Source organism: Aulonocara sp. 'chitande type north' Nkhata Bay, linkage group LG15, assembly GCF_057382095.1.
Source record: "Aulonocara sp. 'chitande type north' Nkhata Bay isolate Kocher_YH1m ecotype deep benthic linkage group LG15, A_spYH_male_GT1.1, whole genome shotgun sequence".
NCBI classification, from domain to species: domain Eukaryota; kingdom Metazoa; phylum Chordata; class Actinopteri; order Cichliformes; family Cichlidae; genus Aulonocara; species Aulonocara sp. 'chitande type north' Nkhata Bay.
In genome coordinates this window covers 5747627-5768841 of record NC_141358.1, presented here as the reverse complement: position 1 = coordinate 5768841, position 21215 = coordinate 5747627, and the positions used below count along the sequence as shown (strand labels likewise).

Here is a 21215-nt window from a genome sequence, read left to right as displayed (position 1 = left end):
TAAAAATTATTAATATGCAAATCAGAAAACAGTCATTGTCAGATTTACCTCACAGTCATTTAAAATGAATCCAACAAATGATCAAATGTAAAACAAATGACTAGTCTTTAGATCTCCTCCATCTAGGTCAGCTTTTCCTGAAATATGCCATTTCCTGATTTTGTGTTGCTGGTCTTTTATTCTTTTATGTAAACTGACAGCCTTCTATGTCTTGCTGCACTCTGTTTCTGTTACTAACATGCTAAATTTGGCCAAGGCAGCTTCTAGAGACAATAGCCAAATGTGGCCACGAGATAGCAGTAATTTACAGAAAGGATGCAAACATGCAACAAAATGCACGGAGAGCTTTACGGAGAGAGATTGCTAAAAGGTTTATGTTTTAATTAACACATGTTTTTAAATTTCCCTGAGCAAGCACTGCTAGCCTTGCTTGCCCTGGCAAAATGTATTGCTCTAAACAATTTTAAACAAGCGTTGAATAAATTGAGCATATAAAAATGCAATACAGAGAAGGGAAAGAATTCCAGAGTTTACAAGAAAGAAGTATTTTGCACTGCCTAAGTATGTTGTGCAAATGATTTTGATGTTGTCAGACAACACCTGTTTTCTGTGCAAACACTGGGCTGTAGATGTCATTGCACTGAAACGTCCACTTGCAGCTTCACTTTTCCCGGTATTCATTCAAAAGGATTAGAAAGAGACAATAGCCTGCTTTCTCTGTGTTATCTTTGGAAGGACTTATGCAGCCCTCACTCTACAGCACTGATGCAGAAGCCAACGAATTTTAATAAGGACACTGTGTGTGTGTGTGTGTGTGTGTGTGTATGTGTGTGTGTGTGTGTGTGTGTGTGTGTGTGTCGCCATGGACTTGGAGTTAATACTGAGCTTGAATAATTTTCGACATGTGAGAAGCACTAAGTATGCACCCATGTCTTTGTGTGACATGGTCTCATGTGTGAGAGGAAACAAAAATTGATGCTTCCTATTGGGTTCAAGCACACACTTATGCATGAACACACTCTTCACCAGTGAGGTCCTGACTCACAAACATGTCAAAAGGCTTAACTTGTCTTGGCATAGGCCTCCTCAGCTGTGCAACACTTTGCAGCAGCATGCAGGGTGGGCTCACTTGGTGAAATGTGTCTGCTTGATGTTTGCTTTTCCTCGATGGAGTTCATGAAGGAGCTCAGAGACCAAACAGCAGCTGATGGTGTTTGTTTTGTGGACGTGCTGGCTTTTCTTTATCCAGTTTGGTCAGTAAAACTGGCATGTGCTATTTCATTGGGTGTCTTATTCAGGCTGCCTTGCTGAAAGGTGTAAATGTGTATGTAGAGCAAGAGCATGAAAAGGCATTCTGGAGAAAAAGTTAACTCAGAAAAACAGACTACGGTGATAAAACCTGAGTTTTGAGTGATGCTTATGCACTTCCTATTAACTCCTATATCCTTTCATTACCCATGTTTGCCCTCTCTGCTTGCATTTATATACTCAGGAGAGGCTCCTCTAAAGTGACTAGGTAATTTATTTGGGTATGGGCAGAGGGAAGTGTGTGGGATGGTGATCTCAGGGGAGCCTATGGATTAATGGGTTCAGCTGGATGCAGTAGGTGCTGGAGGCAGGTTCAATAGGTTGAGTTATAACCGAGATTGAAAGAACTGACAATTGTTAAGTGTTGGACCCTCTTCTCATTACATTAAAACATTACATTGACTGTTTACTGATAAAAACAAATGATCTACATATCCTTTTTATCATCTCTGGAGAACATCCAGGAAATGGGTGAAAGCATCTCTGGCTGACTTTTGAATGTTTCTAACCTTACGTGCAAGTATCAAACAGAAAGTCGGGGTTTTTACAAGAAAATGGTCTATAAAGACATGGGAATGAAACACTGTCCTCATATTGCAGTGTTTAACCAAGGTGCACATAGATGGATAGATAGATGGATAGATGTAAGGGGCAAATAGCTTTTCAGGATGTCCTAAAACAGCTTCATTCCCCAAGTTCCAAATCTATTAAAAAACAAAGTGTCCATAAAGACAGCATAAAATGCAATTAAGTATATAACTGGTTAGATTAATGAAGCTTTTCCTGCCTCTGATAGTAATCCAAGTGCTAAAACACAGAGCAGTGGTTGCGTGGTCGCTTACAGCCATTTGCATGTATCTTTCCTCTGAGTTTTGTTGTTTTTGTTGTTGTTGTATTAATTAATATCAATATCAGCCAAAAGTGGGAGGGTTGCTTGACACACATGGCACCAATAAGTTTTGTGGTTGTTCATGATTATTAATTGTCTCCATTATTGAGACAGGATGAGTAAAGGATAGCAAATGGCTATTATGGATAGCTCATCTGTCACACAGATAGTCATAGAGTCATAGAACCTATAGCATATCCTTTGTATACCATATGTACCTTTTACATGTGGTTTACATAGTACCTGTTCCTGCTTCCATGTAAGCTGTCGTTATTGGATATGTTGCTAAACAGTACGCAAACGCTGTAATGTTTAAAATATATGGAAACATAGGAAAATGCAGTAGGAATTTAGGATATTGTAGTTAAGATAAGTCATCATTAGATAGTGACTATTTTTATTGTTTCCAAAATTAAAAATTTAGAAGAAAAGATACAGTCAGTTAAAAACAATCAGCATATTTGTGGTGATGAATACTAATTAGTAGAGGCACATCATCTAAAATCAGTACTTACTTCACGGTGCAGATTTACAGGAGCCAGCTTCAATATTATTCATTAATCCATAGAAAAAGTCTATGGCATCACCCTCTCTGTGGATTGTGCTTATTATATGGCATGACCCTGAATTTTATTTGTTTTTTTGTTCTTGGAGATACAGACATACACAAAACAGACACAATACACAAATTATACAAACTATACACAAAATATAGTCAGTTATATTCAATTTTGAACATATTGAGTCCATGGCCAGTGTCTGACATGACAGTGGTAATAAACCCCTAAATTGAATTTCCATCATCCCTTTGAAACTAAAAGCAAAGTTACGTACGAGAAATGGCTGATGAGCTCCATCTTAGTCCTTCTATGTGACATGATCTATGAGCCTATGATATGAGGTGATGTGGATACATATGTACCTGTATAGTTTTCTGAAAAGATCCCATAATGTATGTACATCAAGATATATGTGCAGTGCCTTTAAAGTGCTTCTGAATGTAAATGACCTGGTGTGATGAATAGCACGATACAGCCGCAGTGAGTTATCTGAGCCTTGTTTGAATCAGGACAGAATGAATCAACACATTATGTGTACATTATGTAAATGTTTGCTGGTTTGGTTAATGGAGGTAAAGCCAGTTCATGACTGCCCATTACTCTTTCAAGGACTCGCTCTAGGGAGGGGCCCTTAATCAGAGTAGTGAAGTCAACCTCATCTCTTGGCTTTGTTTTTCTCGCCATCAGGAGCTTAAAACATACTGCAGTGTGTTTGTGTTGTGTATGCTAATGTGATTATCCCTTATAGAATTTCATTCTGATCTGCTTTTTGTTTTTTAACATCTCTCTGGGTGAGGAGAAGGCAACAGATGACAGCTAGCTGTTTATCTTACAGCCATCGTTTATGGAAACATTAAAAAACAAAACAGTTAAAAGACCTAAATATAAAGTTAAAAAATCAACATGATAATTATGTTACCTTGGATTCATTTTTTTGAGTCAATAGAACTCTTTTTTTATTCATCCTGTGAATAACGTAATGTTGTCTGCAGGGACGGACATTGTTATTTGTCATTAAGGCAGTAAAAGATCAATCTGAAATGTAAAAAAAACCAAAAAAAACTAACGACTATGTGCTTTCGAAAGGATTTGACTTCACAAGATGCTCATTTCTGAATGCTTTTGGATTTGATACTCCTACCATAGGGATGGGTATCGAAAACCGGTTCTTGTTGAGAACCGGTTCCCACTGTTTCAATTCCCTGGAATTGTTTGCCATTTTTGCAAACGATTCCCTTATCGATTCCAGTCGCTCCGAATGACGTCACCACGTTGTGTCATTTACCTGGCAGGAAACACGGCGCGTAAGCGGCTCAAACGCTCAAAAGTTTGGTTATACCTTATGAGAACGGATGACAACAGGGCAACTTGCAATACTTGCAAAGTAGATATTTCATTTAAGGGAGGAAACACTACGAATATGCAAAAGCATTTGCTCACAAAACACGCGATAACCTTAAATGAATATCGTGTTTTTAATTCCACTCCGGACTCGTGAATCTCAACCAGCAGCAGCGGTAGCGTTTGCGCGTCCTCTCCCGTTACTGCGGCAGGTAAATAATCAACTAACAGTGTATATTATGTTAGCGCGATCTGCCTTATTACAAAACCTGCCATTACTGTGCATTTAGGTGACCATGATGAGAGAGACAGACAGAGTCTGGCTCAGATGCTGGCAGTTCTCGCTGCAGTCTACCGGTAGCGTCTCCTTTCAGGCCAGGATAGACGAATGTCACCGAGCAGTGACTAAGTTTGTGGTAAAAGGCTTGCACCCATTTGCCGCAGCAGATGCTCCCGATTTTCAGTAAGTGAATGTGTTTAATTGTAGGCAGGGACATTACTGGATATTCTTGTGTAATTGCTACTGAATAATTTATGTTATACTTTGTTATTGCTACAGACGAATATTTATTTTATTATTTTACATTTACAATTTTTTTCCTGGGGACCCTGTGACACCCCATTGAAGAGCCGTAGGCTGTGGATCTCTTAAGATCTCACTGTTGGGTTTGTAAGGTCATGTTACTCCTAAATTTCTATCTTATTCAAAGAGAAGATAAAAAACAAAGTTCTGAGCTAATCGACCTTAGTGTTCTCCTTTTTTAAAAAGAATCGATAAAGAATCGAATCGTTAAACAGAATCGAAAATGGAATCGGAATCGTGAAAATCTTATCAATACCCATCCCTAGTGGTCATTATCGGAGATTCAGTGGTTTTTTTCTAATAAAAACATGAAACTTCATGGCGTGATACTTTAGCACAAGTATGCATGTGATTAAGTGCTGTGGCTTAGATAGTTAATAACTGAGTAATTTTTTTCCAACAAACAAACTAAAGGTCAGTTGAAATCCATATCTCCTCAGTTAGCCCAACCAATAGTTTCTAAGAATAATACCTATTCAGATATATCCATGTATCATGATATTTGATGTATCATGATATTTGATGTAAAAATCCAAAATGAAATACATAAATAGGAATATCTCTGTTTTTTAGCTGGAATATCATATTTCCCTAGTGTTGGATCAATATATATCCAATATACAACAAATCCTAATAGTAATAATGTTCTTCTTGGGCTCGCAAATAGAGGTCACATTGATTTATTTTGCTTTATTCAGTGCTCTTTCATTTGTCTGAAATAGTCATTTGTCTTCCCCAACAAATACACACATGTCGCCTACAACATGTCTTAAAAGCGGCATTTACTGCTTTACTTGAATAAGCTTTTTATTTTTTCAACTTCTTTGTTGCTGTCCAACTACTGCTACCATGCTCTACTTTTTTTTTTTATTTAGAGAACATGCTTTCAAATCATCGTTCACAAAAGATGTACCTTCCTTGGGTGTCCAAACCGAACACAGGAGAAGGTCATTAGGCTCAAACCAGAAAAGAACTCCATCATGTCACTGATGCTTTGCCTCCAACTCTAATGGTGGCTTTCTGGGTGTTGTTGTTTAGATCAGTGGTCTGTGGCCTGCTTGTTTTCCTTGGGAGATGAATTAGAGAGGAGATGGGCTGAGGCAGATGCCAGTGTCTAAGGGAGAGGATGAAGAGGAGATTCATTACTCCTTACCCCCCCAACACACATACAAACACAAACACTGCTCACACAGAGCAGAAATAGGCCTCATTATTTCCCCATTTCCATCACCGGGAGGAAGTGAGGGGTTGCAGCCCTTTCAGTCAGGCTGCTGACGTATGCCCCTCCATTTATCACACGCAATGTCCACGAGTACATAGAACAAACAGGCGCTGGTCTTACACCTACAGACATGACAGCGCAGCGCAGCATAATTGGAAAAGCATTGTCTCTAAGGGACATCGAGTTGTAGCGTTCTTTAGATTCTCTCTTCAAGCAACAGTTTAAATAGCACAGTTAAAATGAACGATGGCTTTTTTCTTGCTGGAGGAAAACTGCATCTTCTCTGTAAACTTAACCATAATCTGTTTTCAGAGCTTTGACTTCAAGCTATGCAGCGTTTATAAATAAGCTCTTATAGAAAATAAAAATAGATTTTTTTTCACCATCATGCTACATTATCAAAATCTATATATCTATATTCACTTAGGCTGCACTGCTACTTCAACTGGCAGTAATTATACTTAACCAGACCCGATGACTGTGGCCTGAAAGACCATTACTTTGATACCTAATGTATATCCTATGATGACTCAAGATAGAGAGAAAAAGACTGAGCGCATATGTAGCCTAAGGCAGAATGGTAGCCAGTAAGGGACATTTCATAGAGAAAGTGAGAGGAAAGCCACTTCCTCCCCGTCCCCTAGTACAAATTTAATTTCAAATAAACGCAGAGATGTTGAAATACTTAATGAATAATTCAATGCTTGTTAGTCAGTGCCACAGAGGCATGCCAAAGAAGTGCCACGGCAAGGGTGGTGTGTTGCCCTTTATAAGCCTTAACCCTGCATGTCTAGTTGGGTTAATGTTCCTGGCAGAGACAGCAGTGAAGCAGCTATAAACCCCCCAATGTCAAAGATGTGCCCCTTCACAGTTTAATAAAACAGCTGTTGTGACCGCCAATAACTGACCTACTGATTATATTTCATTTCAAATATTCCTATAGTCCCATAGTGGCGTAAAATAGCACACATAAAGCTATCTGACCTAATGAACCTAATGAAGTGTTTTTATTACAAATGAGTTTTAGATATTTATTACTGTTCTTCAGATGGAATCACAACAAAACCTGCTATTTATTTGTAAGTATTGATAATTATTATTTTTTATAAAGCACTTTTCTAAAAGTTACAAAGAGGTTCACAGAAGGAAAAATGTTTTAAAAAGTCTGAGACATGGATAAAAGAAAATAAGATAAATAGTAAGAATGTACAAGAAAATTAAAACCAACATTGCCATCTATCAGACGGTTGTGAAAGCTATAAAAACGTTTTTAAAAGAAACTAAAAAGACAATAAAGAAGTCGACATTGTGACTTGACTGGCCAGACTGTTCACAGTTTGAGAGCTCTAATGATAAAGGCCTGCTGATCTTTGTTTACTTGCTGAAACTTTAGAATAACCAGCAGCCCAGATGTAAGTAAGTGCCAGACACATGGGAGACTAACAAGTTCTTCATATAATTGGCAGCAAGCCTATTTTGCCTATTTAATTCTTTAAAAGTCATTATTATTATTATTATTCTCATATTTCTAGGTGCCAGTTACAATCCAGGCAAAAATGTTTTAAATGAACTGACGTCAATTAAGTGAGTTGTGACTGATGCTGTCAAGGCAGAAAAAGAAATAAAAAAACACATGACCTTATGTACGTCATTAGCAAACAAGAATGGTCTAATTTTTAAATTTTATTTAAGCTGAAAGTTTTTTTTTTTTTAAATATAAATCAAAATGGTAAATGTCACTGACATTCATTTCAGAAATGGCTTATTAGATGTGTTTTCAAAAGTGTGTTTTTAAATTTTCTGGCTTTACTGGCTTTGACTTTAAACACTTGATTTTTAATAAATTTATTAAAAGTTCTTTAAATGGATGTCACAATAGAAGTCAAAGGTTTGACTTAAATGGAAAAAACCCTGAAATTTAAATTGGTACCCATAGTTGTGTGTGACATATTTGCACTGTTATTAATCCTCTGCATCAATGCAAATGCACCTGTATGCTTTCACGCTGAAGATACTCGGTGATAAGATTGTTATTGTTCTTGCTCTATAAAGTGAACATGAAGTTAATGTTACAGCCTGTTTATCAGTAAGACTAAAGACAGGAAAAAGCGAGTCTATTTCTATAACACAGTCGATAACAACAATTTTATGCTGCCCAAACAAATCTCAAGCTAAACAGGAGGAAGCCTTCATGCCTTAATGAGATAAAGTATTTTGTAGATTATCCTATCGTTTTTCTGCACAATGGACAAAGTCAGAGCATCATTTTTTCCCAAACATTTTAGGAGAATCACTGGTTTATCGCAGAGAGCACAAAAGGCAGAGTTTGCATGTCATTAGTTGATAAAAATCCCCCCCACAAAGAACTCACCAGAATAGTAAATCTTTAATGTATATACTTACTTTTACCTCTTTTAGTTTGCTCTACAGCTTTACAAGTTGAAATAATATTACATCTTTGCCACTATTGTGTGTAATAAGTGTGAGTTTTAACAATACATTCACAGGGCTAAAGTTTGGCTATTAGCAGGAATTTAGCTGTCAGCAGCAGTTTTACAGATCTGATGTAGATTCATTTCTACAAAGACACAATAGACAATTCTGAAAGTGAGGAATTAATTTTTTTTAAACATGTATTCTTTTTTTAAATTTTAATCCTAGCCTCACATTTCAGATAGTTGCTAAAGGAGCAAGGGTTGTGTAAGAATAACCAAAACACCTGTTGAAATAACTCACAACTATTAAGCATTAATAAGTAACACGGCAAGTCAGAAAGACTTATGAAAGAAATAGGTAGCGGTTCACCTGTTTGAGAAAGACTGTGTGGGCAACTAGTTCAGAATAACTATTTGGGCAAATGATGAAGCCAAAAGCCATCAGTCAGTCGGTAATGTTGTTCTGTTTGCTACAAGTGTTGCAGGAGCTTTAACTCGTTATGATTTTATTTTCTTTACCTACCTGAAAAGTAGTTAAAGTTGTGCCAGAAAGTTTAACTCTGCTTCTAATGCATTTATGGATTCCATAATCTACAGTACATAATATGATGAGATGTCTTTGTACACAACAAGCAAGGCCAACAACCAGTACTGAATGACTGTGACCTGCCCTCAGGGAGACCTTCATTAAAAGATGAATAACCAGCACATTCTGTGGTGGAAATCATTATGTGGGCTCAAGGACTGTCATTGAATGCATATTGCTGCAGAACTGAGAAAGTACAAATTATATCTGCCATATGAAAAAAAGAAATTGAATAAACTGGAACCAGAAATACCTCTGCCCTCTTTAAATGCAACTTGCACAATGGTCTGCTGAATATGTTGAGGGAACATTGGCCAAGCAGACATCACTCCACCCTCATGTTTAGCCAAATAAAAAAGGAACCTACGCAGCCTCATCTTATCACTGTGCACTGCAGCTAGTAAAGTATACATATAACAAGCCATAAACTGTCACAACAGCCTTTAGATATTTAACATCACTGGAAATCTAGCCATGTGGGTATTACGCTTCTGACTGACTCTCATTTTGCAGTGTGTCCACTCACTGTTTCTTTGTTTCTCGGCACAGAAATGTGTATGCCACACCGTCGCGTCTGAACGAGTTTCTCAGTGGATTCTCTCCTCTCCCTCCTTTCATCCCCCCGACAGCACTGAGAGCAGAGCAGCACATGAAACTGCTCACGCTCATATCTCATGTCTCAGAGAATGATATTCAGTTTACTGAGATATCTCTGCTACACAGGCGCCGTCGTCAGAGTGGACTTATTGCAGAAATAGATGCATCATGCCCTCAGCCTCCCGCCAAACTCATCCATCCGCCTCGACAATCACGCTTTAGTGTGAAGCAACAGATGACACCAAATAGATACAGTTAGCAGGAGGTAGTTATTGTGGAGTGTAGCCATGAGATAGAGGTCACTATTGCCGAGGGTTTGAGAGATGGAGGGAAAGGAAATGTTCTGACAATAAATTACATGCTGGATTCACATATTCCATCAGAGGCTTCTGCATGAGATGAATGTTATATATCACTAAAGTGGGTTATTAACCTTGTGACCCACGTAAATGAAATGCAATAAAGTGCATCATTCAGCAAACAGTAATTACAAACCATCTATATCATGGTGTATTTGGGCTCACTTATTTGATGTGTGTTTACACATAACAGTGCATATTGTCAACAATTTTAGATCTTTGTGCGCTATATTTATCCCAAGCGTAACACATTAGCCTGAGAATATTACAGAAATTTCATGTAGAGTCCTCCGTGCCCATAGTTTCAGTTTATTGTTATTAATCTAAAGCATTAAGGGAAAAAAGGGCCCTCGCGGGTATTAAAAAATCTTGCTATGCACATGAACAAAGACATGAATACTTGATGGACATTAAATCAGGTGGCAGACTCATTCTCAGCAACCACTCTTACTGTCTAAAGACCAAGTTTATGACTTAGATAAATGTCAGGATAACTTTATTGTTTTTTCTTTTGTTTTAGATTGTTTTGTTTCTGGGGGATTTTTTTAGGATTACTTGTCCAAATTTGTTTTTAAAAAAAGGGGGATTGCCATTAATTCAGACCCGGAAACAGTCCTCCTTAGAACAGTCCATTAATCCTATATCTTTCTAGCCAAGCCTTTTTTTTCCTCTTTCTTTTGTTTCTGTTAGTTTCTGACCTCGACCCCACTCCCACCCATCTCTTGCACTTGCTCACGGTCCCTTGGCACAAAATAAAAGCAAAGAGCTTGTCAGTGACATAAGAGAGCTGTTTTCACTCATGAAAGACATTTCACAAATGTCATTCAGGTCAGCAGCTCCCGCTGGTAATCATGCTGGGACAGTGATTAGGTGAAATTAATCGCCACCCTCTGTTGCTCATGGCTGACAGCCCGGAAGCCTGATAGGCTCTCTCTTCTCAGGTGACTTTGGCAAGTCAGGTGGAGAGGGTGAAAGACATCAAAGCCAAGAAGAAATAGACAAACCCACGTTAGATTAGCACCCAGGAGACAGCACTGAAAAAGTGTGCGTCTGTGTGTGGCATGTTGGTGTAGGTGGAGTGGGGCAATACGTGTGTTTTCATGTAGGTGTCTGCCTTTTTTTGGCAGTGGGTAAGTGGGGGGGGGGACATGAAAGGGAAGCAGCCATGGTTTGATGTGATAATGAAGTGACTTCTTTAGTCTTCAATTTCTCTTTTATCCAAACCACTCACTTGTGCCTATTTGTCCAACAAATGTTTTGGTAGGCCTGTAAAGTACAAATCTGATTTCTGCTAGTCAAATGGGAATATCATCATCATGTCGGGTTTTATTTGAGGTTTTTTTTCAGTGTAGAAGATTAAAAAAAAAGAAGATAAACCGAGCGTTGTACCCTTTTATGCTCGTCTTGTGAGACTTCCACTGCCTCGCATGCACATTGCATCTAACGTTCGCACTTTTGTGCATCATGCTGCCTCCCCCGCCTCCCATTACAGAGAAACCCAGAGTTTGGAGACTTGTCATGGCTGATAGAGGTGAGCGGGAGTGATGCTACGGTTAGTGCGCTAGAGCGTTTAGCTGTACATGGGCAGATTTACCGGCCTGTGAACCCATAAACCTGCAATTACAAACCCTAACAACTCTGGCGCAGACTGCTTGTACACCGCAGTTTTCCTGTGGGCTCTGGGATTTAAGCTTCACAATCAGTCAAGCGTGACTTCAGAAGCTAATTGCACAAGAGTGACATGCACACACACACACACATGCACAATCCTTACGGGGGGAGAAAAAAAATGATGGTGGAGGTGGAATTTTGTTTGAAATTCATCAAATTTTAATCCACTGCGTGCATTTCCATATTTCCATATTTATCTCTTTGCGCTCCTAGCATCCACTCCTCCTCTGCATATCATTTCAGCCCTATTTATAGCTCAAACTGCTCCTTACCTAATATACACATATACAGGCACTTTCGTTGTCACCAAGTAAAAAAAAAAAGGCATCCTCCTATCAGGTCCAATGTTCAATGACACATGTATCCCAAGGTAGATAGGGCTGTCAATGAATCACTCCATTCCTGCCGCAGTTGGTAAACTGACTGTTTGTAGCAGGAAACGGATGAGGCAGACGCTGGGTAGAGTCAGAGATAAGATGTAGGATTCATACTCTTCTTCTCCTCTCTATAATGAATCAGTGTATTTACTTAGAGCAATCTGCTCCTCTAAAATGGCCCTGCAATTGCTCTGTCTTCTCTAGAGCGTTATCACCCCCCTCTCCTGCTTTTTTTCCCCTCCCCACCCCTCCAAAGGTAATTGCTCTTACCTGAGACACTGTAATGGATCCTGGATGAAGTATTGACCGCTGCTAGATTTTGATTAAGGGGCTGTAGGGCAGAACATGTCTTTAATGAAACCGAGGAATCAGCATTCTCTGGTTGGTGTGTCCAGGAGGGATGCTGTGGCCCACAGCCCTTTGATTAGGACCTGATCCTTTGCAAATCCAGGGGTGGGCCAAAGCTGCAGAATTAAAAGGAATGAATTTATCCATTAACGATACCTAAAGCATGTGTAGTTTTTCTCTAGAGGCTTATAATCATTAAATATTTGGGTATTTACCGTGAGCAGTTTGCTTGCTTTTTTGCTCACACATTAAAACACCAGCTCAGTCATCCACCTTGTTGCACATTGGCTGATACACTAACTCCCCCATCAACACCCTCAATCATATCCCCCCTCATAGGTCACTCGTTATCAGTTAGAATTTTAAGGATGAAGAATAACTTGCGTGGGTGTCTCTCATCCTTTCCTTAAATTGCCTCATTTTTTTTCTTTTCTTTTTTTTTTTGCTCATGAAAAAACTGATTGCATCTCGGATGGAGATGAAAGGGAAACAGCTAGCTCCCCGCGTTCTTTAAGCGTGCAAATGGACATAATCTAAAAGGCGAGTATTAGCATGCTAAAAGACACCACAGCTATGATGAACACCATTTGCCAAGGCTTAATGCGATAGCCGGGTAAGATGATTAACTTTGAATCCATTTAATCAACGACAGGCACTTTCTCAAATAACCAACTGTCTGGTATTGGGGTAAAACTTCCTTCAGATCTGTCAGGGAATGGGTAGAGTAACAGATGTGTCAAATCACAGAGTGCCTGAATGAGATCAGAGGCCAGCCAAACAGTGTTCTTTGAAGTGATGGACATCAAACATCATTTTGTGCACAGTATTTGTCATCCTCTCTCGTCTTTGAAGCTCACAATGGAGTGCGACTTGGAGCACAGAGCAGCTCGATTTGACTGGGAAGTCAATGTGCCCTTTGGCGGCATCCTATTGACTTAAACAGTTCAGGTAGTGGGCTTCTCACCTCCTTTCTCACGTTGACCCCCGAGTCCATGCAGATTGCTGGCTCCCCCTAATGCAATGAGAATTCTGACCCCTTCACTCAGACCTCTAACCACAATCAAGAAGTGCGTATTGTGAGCGATTATAGTTGTGATTGCTCTTACGGTACAGATTTGTTATTGCTACAGCATCCTGGAAAATATAGTGTGTGAATGTGAGAGTGAATGAATAGTAGAATTGTAAAGCGTGTTGAGTGTCTAAAAAAGCGCTATATAAATGCAATCCATTATTGTGTGTGTATGTGTATATATATATATATATATATATATATATATATATATATATATATATATATATATATATATATATATATTATTTATTTTTTGGAAATATTTTAACATATTGATCTATAGATTTGTTGTTTAGTGAAAAATGGGAAAGTGTTTATTAATGCCTTCCTCCTCTGTGTGTGTGTGGGATCCTTTCACAGACCTTGATGACCCGGTGGTGACAGTGCACCAGAGTATAGGAGAAGCTAAGGAACAGTTCTACTATGAGAGGACTGTATTCCTGCGCTGTGTGGCTAACTCCAACCCGCCTGTCCGCTACAGCTGGCATCGTGGGAGAGAGGTCCTGACGCAAGGCTCAGACAAGGGTGTGGAGATCTATGAGCCATTTTTCACACAGGTAAGTCGACAGGAACGTGATTTGAATGAATATCTCAAATTAAAATGAATGGCACATGTAGAGAAAGTTGATCTATTTTAAAGGTCTAAAAGAAGGACATGGTATGACCAAGAATTACGAAACAAATGTAATAGCCAAGACAACAAATTCATCAACAAAGTGTTTGCAAATGTCAAGAAAGACTTCCACGGCGCCTTCCTATGTGACACCATGTGGACATGGCTCGCGGGTTATCCACCATATTGGACGTGATACAACCATTGGTTACTAGGGAAACGTGCTTTCTGATTAATTAGCCGTGGCTCCTATGGGGTTGGCTGTCACTCGTGACTGCTTTGGTTGCTAGCAGGTTGTCTGTTGATTTTCATGCTTTTCTGCAAATATTTGCTAATTACTAGCTGAGTGATAGTACAACTTGATAAAGTGCAACATGAACTTGAAATGGACGGGGTTTACATTCTCAGTCAAAGTTATGATTTAGTGCTGATCCCTTCTTACAAAAGGTGATACTTTTACCTTGAAGACAACATTTCTGGTGTTGCATTTTTAAAGAGACAGCAGAACTTGCTGTACGAAGAACGACTTTATTGCTTGACCAACGCTCGACAAGTCCACCACTTCCATTAAAAACATGATCACAGCAATATCCTCGTGACCAAAGCGAACGCAAGGAGGCTTTTTTCTTAACCAGCTGGAGAACATATGTTTTTCCATAGTGACAGGTGGTTGTCACGGGTCTGTCAGCCTTTATGATTGAGGATTTTGCATTTTTTGCATTTTTCCCAGCAACTGACGCAACCTCCAGCAACCACTTAAAACTGCTCGGGTTGCCAGATGCTCACAGACCAGTCTGTAGATTTGTCTGACATTGCCACCATCATCATAACACATCAAGATGGGTTCAAGTTTCCAACCATGACTCCACAGCCGTCTTTTTTTACTGACTGTTGTCTAATGTTGTTAGCATTTGAATGTGAACCTTTGGTAAAAGTCTTTGAATTCTGTTTTGCCTAACCTGTCATTAAGACATGCACCTTGTGCCCTCCCCCAGAGACTACAAAGAAAGAACAAATAGGCTGATACCGTACAGAGGATCTGAAACCATTTAATAACCTTCTGAAGGCAAAGCACAAGCTCTGTTTATCAGGTGCTAAATTAGCTGAAACTCTGTCTCACAGCGTGCTCTCATATTTATTTAGCGATCCACTCATGACCAGAATTAAGTCGCAGCTGTGGCACCTTCATGTGTGTGTGTGCTGTTTGTTTAACCATGGGAAGGCAAAAGAAATTCCAACAAACATTTTCATTATAAATCAAGCAGTTTTGGAAAACACCAACAAACAAAAAAAGGCTTGGAATTCTCCAGAAATTCCCACAGTATATTACTCTCTCACCTTGGGACCGCGTTTTGGTTTCAGTTGCAATAAACAGAAAGAGCAAAGTATTATTTTTGCCATCAGATGTGAAGCTTCATTGCACTCCATGAATTACGCAATGGCCTTTATTACGAATATAAATGGGCTTTCGAAAAAAAGAAAAAAAGCCCTGCACCTAAAGTAAACCATCTTTCTTAGCAGTGCCATTATTAATATCGGTAATGCACTGTATTATTGCATATTGTGGCATATTTTTAAAGGTACTGCAAAGCTTTAAAACTGATGCATACACATACAAATGTAAATCATGATATATCTTGACCTCATTTAACAATGCGTTAACAAACCCAACATCACACTGTCACAACAGCCGCACACCCTTTCTGCATTTTTTTTTAGCGAGATGAGTAAGAGGCAGTTGCTAATTACCGAATCAACGCAGCACGTTGTCACGTAATTATAGTGTTTCTATTTGATTTAGGTGATTTGATTATGTATTGGCAATAACATTATTGTTGTGGCTATTTGTTATAAAACCCTGCTGCATACCTTAGAGTGCAGTACCAGCCTCACTAACCCAGTTTCATGAGTTACATGCATATTAAGGATTTGCAGATGCTGAAAGGCTGCGGAAAGACTTTTCTTCACAAATCAGTTCTTTCAGATGATCAAGTGGATTTTCTTTACAGTCTGAAAATTGAGAAGCTTTGTTCCAAAATGGATTTTGTGCAGTCAACAAAGAACTGATTGAGATTGTTCAGCCACTTGTGAGGGAATTGTAGTTTTCTTTTTCTTTTTTGTTTAATTGATCGAATTGGATGTGAGTTGTATGTGGAATGGAGCGTCTGAGAGAATACAAAACTATGACAAAGAGAAAAAGACATCTGAGAGGGGAAAAGAGGCTTAAGAAGTGGCAAGAGGAAAAGAAAAAAGATTAAAAAAAAAAAAAAGTGAAATTGATGTTTGGCCAAATGGAGAAAGATGGCTGGGAACTAATAGAGTGGGTGAAGGAGTCTGAAGACGCTGCACAACCGGGCCCCAAAAGACACTTCTCCCTTCCATCCTGCTCTTCATACCTCTTTGCTCCTTCCCTCGCTCCTTCATCCTGCCCTCTATTAAAGCTTTAATTGGGTCTGAAATTTGAACACAACCCAAAACTCAGAGATTAGCATTACGTGAATCCAACCCCAAATAAATCCTGACTAAACTCCAAGTAATTTGCACATATAAATGGCTAATAACATTATTTTTCAACAATATATTGGAACTTGCCTGAACTCTCCGCAGACTATTCAGGGAATCACTTGTAACTGACCTAAATCAAAGCTGCAGCGTCTCCTTTTGTCTCCTTTTGTCTCCTTTTCCTTTTTTATCCATGGATTTTTAGTTAAGTTTATCTTTACGACTTCCTTTCTTCACTCTGGCACAATTTTTCCAGCCCAGCAAAATGCTTTATATTCCCACTGATGCTGTAGAAATGCAGGAGTGGCATTTTAAACCAGTTCATAATTAAGCGAGCAGAGGTGTGGCTTTATTGTAGAAACCACGTCCTGCTGTCTGTAACGTTTTCCCTCTGGCCGCAAAACTTTGCCTGCAATGTGTCGAAAATAGCACAATTATCCACTTCATCCATTATTTCTGCTTCAATTTTAGGCTATTAGAATAATTAACACTTATGGATTTGATGTTTTTGTGTGCTATGATATTCTCTTTTTTCAAATGTTACCTTCTATAAAATGACAATAAGCCGTAATGTATCATTTTCTAATTTGTGATGGGCTGTAATATCAGTGTTGGAGTTGCCAAGATGTGGAAAAAAACCTTTGTTTTTTTTGTTTTTTTGCTGTAATTAATTAGGATGCCTACTGCAACCGACTGTTTGTCCAGCTAGCTTATGGAAAAGGTCAGAAAGAAAATCAATTTATTAACTGCTTATTAACATTTACAACCGCAGGCCTAATGTAGTTCACTTCACTTAGATACAATTTGACCAGCAACAAGAATGTGAAATGAGGCTGATAAGACCTTTTTTATTCACATTGTTTGGTGAAAGTTTGCATTATTACTGTATCAGATTTGCAGGTATAAATGTTAGTGTTTCCTGTGAGGAATTAGCAAATTATTTTGATCCGAGTGTCAAGGCTTTTAAGTAGGTAATCAAACAGTCTAGTGGATGATTTATTAATGAATTAAAAAGCTAAAAAGGCAAAAAGTGTCTCAAATGGTTACCACATCTCAGAATGTGGTAACCATTTTTTTGATTCATCTCCCTCAGATATTTTCCCAGAGCCAGTGTCCTGCTGCTTGCATGAAAAATACCCTCAAGTCATTTTTACCACCAAACATCTTAAGCCCAAGTGGTTTCAATTTTAGTTTTTCTTCCTCACAAACATGCAGTTAAAGCATGAAAACAAAGCTAGAGATGCCATATTTTTTAGCTGATAGACACCACACTCCTCCCAAATTTCTATAGACACCTATTAAGTCTCATTCCCAAAGCTGTTTATGTACTTTAGTGTTCAATCTGTCCATCAATATGGCCATCAATCCCTCGGACCACTTTGGTTTAATGGCTTCAACCCCTTGCATTTTCCAAATTGTCTTTCCTACCAGTTGCACCAATTGCATTTTGAATACCTCAGTACCATAGGCATCGTTCCCCTGATATCCGCTTCAAAGCAAAAGTGGTAACGGAAAAATAAAGGAAGCGAAATGTTGGGTCCATGGCTCATCTAATGCAATTAATTTATCCATGAGCCTCACCAGAAATGAAAGGGTGTGAAAGTCGTGAGTGATTGCAGCGTTGTGTGTGCTGCCACAGCATGTGGCTGACTCATCTTTGATTCCCTCCCCAACGCATCCCTGCACCCACACACTGGAGTCAGCCAGATCAAAGATTTACATCCTTATTGTAACATTTCGGGTGGGGCTCATAGTCGACAGGCCCGGTTGGAATCAAACGCACTTTGTCAATGGGCGAGCCATTTCTTTGGAGAGATCCCCTACTGTGCTCATCTGTATTCCTGGAGCTCTGTGGCACAAAATGCTATAGGGCTTTTCACTAGAGAGTAATCCACTCATTGCTGAAAAACATCAGAATCATTTTCATTTAGATTTAACTATCAAATGTCTGAACTCTGTGGCACTTTTTCACCTGCCTTTATTAAAATTACATACGTGTTAATAAATATCGACTTTTCTGTGGAGCAATTTGGCCTTTGTAATCTCCTTCCCAGTGCCTATTTTTTTATATTCCTTTCACTTGATTATGTTCATATTTTTGCACACATTTGCATACCAGTGTTGTTTTTTCGTCTGAGCTGCAGGGGGAAACGAAGATTCTGAAGCTGAAGAATCTGCGTCCCCAAGACTACGCTAACTACAGCTGCATCGCCTCTGTCAGAAATGTGTGTGGGATTCCTGACCGCAGTGTTATCTTCAGACTTACCAATAAGACAGGTACTCCACATCATTACTGACTTTTGTGCACACAAAGCTTATTGCAACCAAATAATTATATCCTAAAAAAAGAAAGATGTAGAAAGAGAAAGATGAACTGTCATGCATTTTCTCAGCTGAGTTATTCTGTAACTGTCATAACTGCCAAAGCCGTCCATCTTCCTCCAGTCTATCATCGATGCTCTCTTTTTCCACAGCATCCCCGTCCATCAAACTGCTGGTAGAGGATCCTATTGTGGTGAATCCAGGACAGACAGTATCCTTGGTTTGCATCACTACTGGAGGTGAGCCACCTCCCATTCTCACCTGGGTCAGCAGTAATGACAGCCTGCCACAAAGAAGTGTGGTGAAGGGCGGCACACTTACGCTTCCGGCCATCACCTCAGATGAGGCGGGGGTCTACAGCTGCGTGGCCAGCAACAATGTGGGAAACCCTGCTAAGAAGTCCACTACCATTGTAGTGCGAGGTGAGAATGCATACCTGCATATAAAAACAATACATAGATCCCAACATAAGATATATATTATTTTTTTGATTATCTAGGTGCAAAAGTATCAAAGTTTATATTTAGAAAATGTGTCTTTCAAGACTTCCATTTTCATTCGGTCGTTAATACTAGCTATGTCTTTAGCCTGGTAAACAGAAACCCACACTCCAACCTTTTTTTACACCATGTCACACTGCTAATGCTAACCCTAAAGCCTGTTCTGCCAATTTTAGAAGCCATACAGAATCCACATACTGAAGACAGGCATCCAGATGGAATCTAAGAATCTGAAAACCCAATAAATTCCTTTTTTTTTATTGCAATACCTCCACAACTATAAAAAAAAAATCCTTAGAGTGTAGATCGAATAATATGGCTAACAGTACCATTCAATACTTTTTTTATTTTATACCCACAAACCAAACGAAATGCTTGGGGATATTGTGGAAACTTTACGAATGATTTCAAACCAATAAACAATGACAACATATGTATTTCTTATAACCTGCTGTGCAACCAAATATTGGCTAATTTTTACGGATCCTCATTTTTAAAAATATGCATTTTATCCAGTCTCATGCTGTCTGTCTCTGCTATATTATACACTTTATACCCGTCACTCACACAGCATGCAGCAAAAATGACGTCACATCCCCTGGCACAAACCACATTCTGGTGTAACCTCGTGCAGGTCCCGTTGCCGGCATGGTTGGGTTGAACACACAAGAATCCGATTGTGTCGCTTTTCATTGCCATTTCAAAGAAATATCAATGCAGAAGCTCAGAGATTCCCAGCTTATGCAGAGTAAGATGCTGTAACAGCTTGAAAAGATGAGTTTTTGAGAAAATTCTGCAGTAACTTTGCTTTCTGTTTTGACTTCCACTGCTCCAGTACCAGTGCTGATGCACAGGGTTTTTTTGAGTGGCATTAAGTAGAATACTTCAGCAAGTACCCATGCAATCAACACTGGAATGAATGGTGACGAGGCTGTGGTGATCTCACTGGTTGCAACGACATTAATGGGCCCTTTAGTATGCTCAACTAATCTCTTTTCACGAAGTAGCTGTTTCTGACCACACCAGCCAAAGAGGACAATCAAAAAGCCTGTGACTGTTTAATAGTTTATTGGATTGTAGTAATTCATTTGAATTTTAAGTGGGAAAAAGGTATACTATAGCAAATATGTGGACATAAATAGATAAATAAATAACAAATAAAACTAACAAGCCACAGTCCTGAAATAATAGGCAAATTCCCTTTGTGCTGATTGAAAGGAAGAGTTGAAATTTTCTCTGTTTTCTTCATATGTTTATATTAAGTATATTCACAGGCTCGATAGCTTCTGATAAAGAAGTGCGGTTTAAAGTTACAAACCCATCGAACCTTTACTTCAGCTGTGGATAATTTTAAAACAGTCGAGGGCAATTGTCACAGTTTGCCGTGGGAAACTGCGTGGAGTGTGAAGAGCGGACTCAGGTGCAGATATTCTAAAACTCAAACTTAACTGATGATGAGCCGTTTATTAAGGCAGACAGAACAGTAAAAAGTAAAGAGGCAAAAACAATGCAAACTAAGCAATAACCTAAACTGGGTAAACTAGAAAGGAAACATGAACTATGAAACTATGAAACTATGGGGCGATCGTGGCTTTAGAGTTTGCAGTTCGTCTTGTAATCGGAAGGTTGCTGGTTCGAGCCCCGGCTCGGACAGTCTCGGTCGTTGTGTCTTTGGGCAAGACACTTCACCTACCGCCTACTGGTGATGGCCTGAGGGGCCGATGGTGCAATATGGCAATATGGCAGCCTCGCTTCTGTCAGTCTGCCCCAGGGCAGCTGTGGCTACAACTGTAGCTGCCTTCACCAGTGTATGAATGTGAGAGTGAATGAATAGTGGTATAAGCGCTTTGAGGGGTCCCGAAAAGCGCTATATAAATGCAATCCATTATTATTAAAAACCCTGGAAAACAGAAAAACAAACAAAACTCTA

At 39.1% G+C, this 21215-nt stretch overlaps 1 protein-coding gene across 3 annotated transcripts in view; it reads left to right on the top strand.

Annotated features, from left to right (window-relative positions):
- The window catches only part of LOC147312342 (MAM domain-containing glycosylphosphatidylinositol anchor protein 2), a 198961-nt gene that overhangs the window by 94622 nt on the left and 83124 nt on the right, over positions 1-21215 (top strand). For all 3 annotated transcript variants that reach the window (XM_086263598.1, XM_086263597.1, XM_086263596.1), the window contains exons 4-6: positions 13709-13905; positions 18608-18740; positions 18938-19207. In XM_086263598.1, the coding sequence (XP_086119724.1) occupies positions 13709-13905; positions 18608-18740; positions 18938-19207 (600 nt within the window). The remainder of the gene's footprint in view (positions 1-13708; positions 13906-18607; positions 18741-18937; positions 19208-21215) is intronic.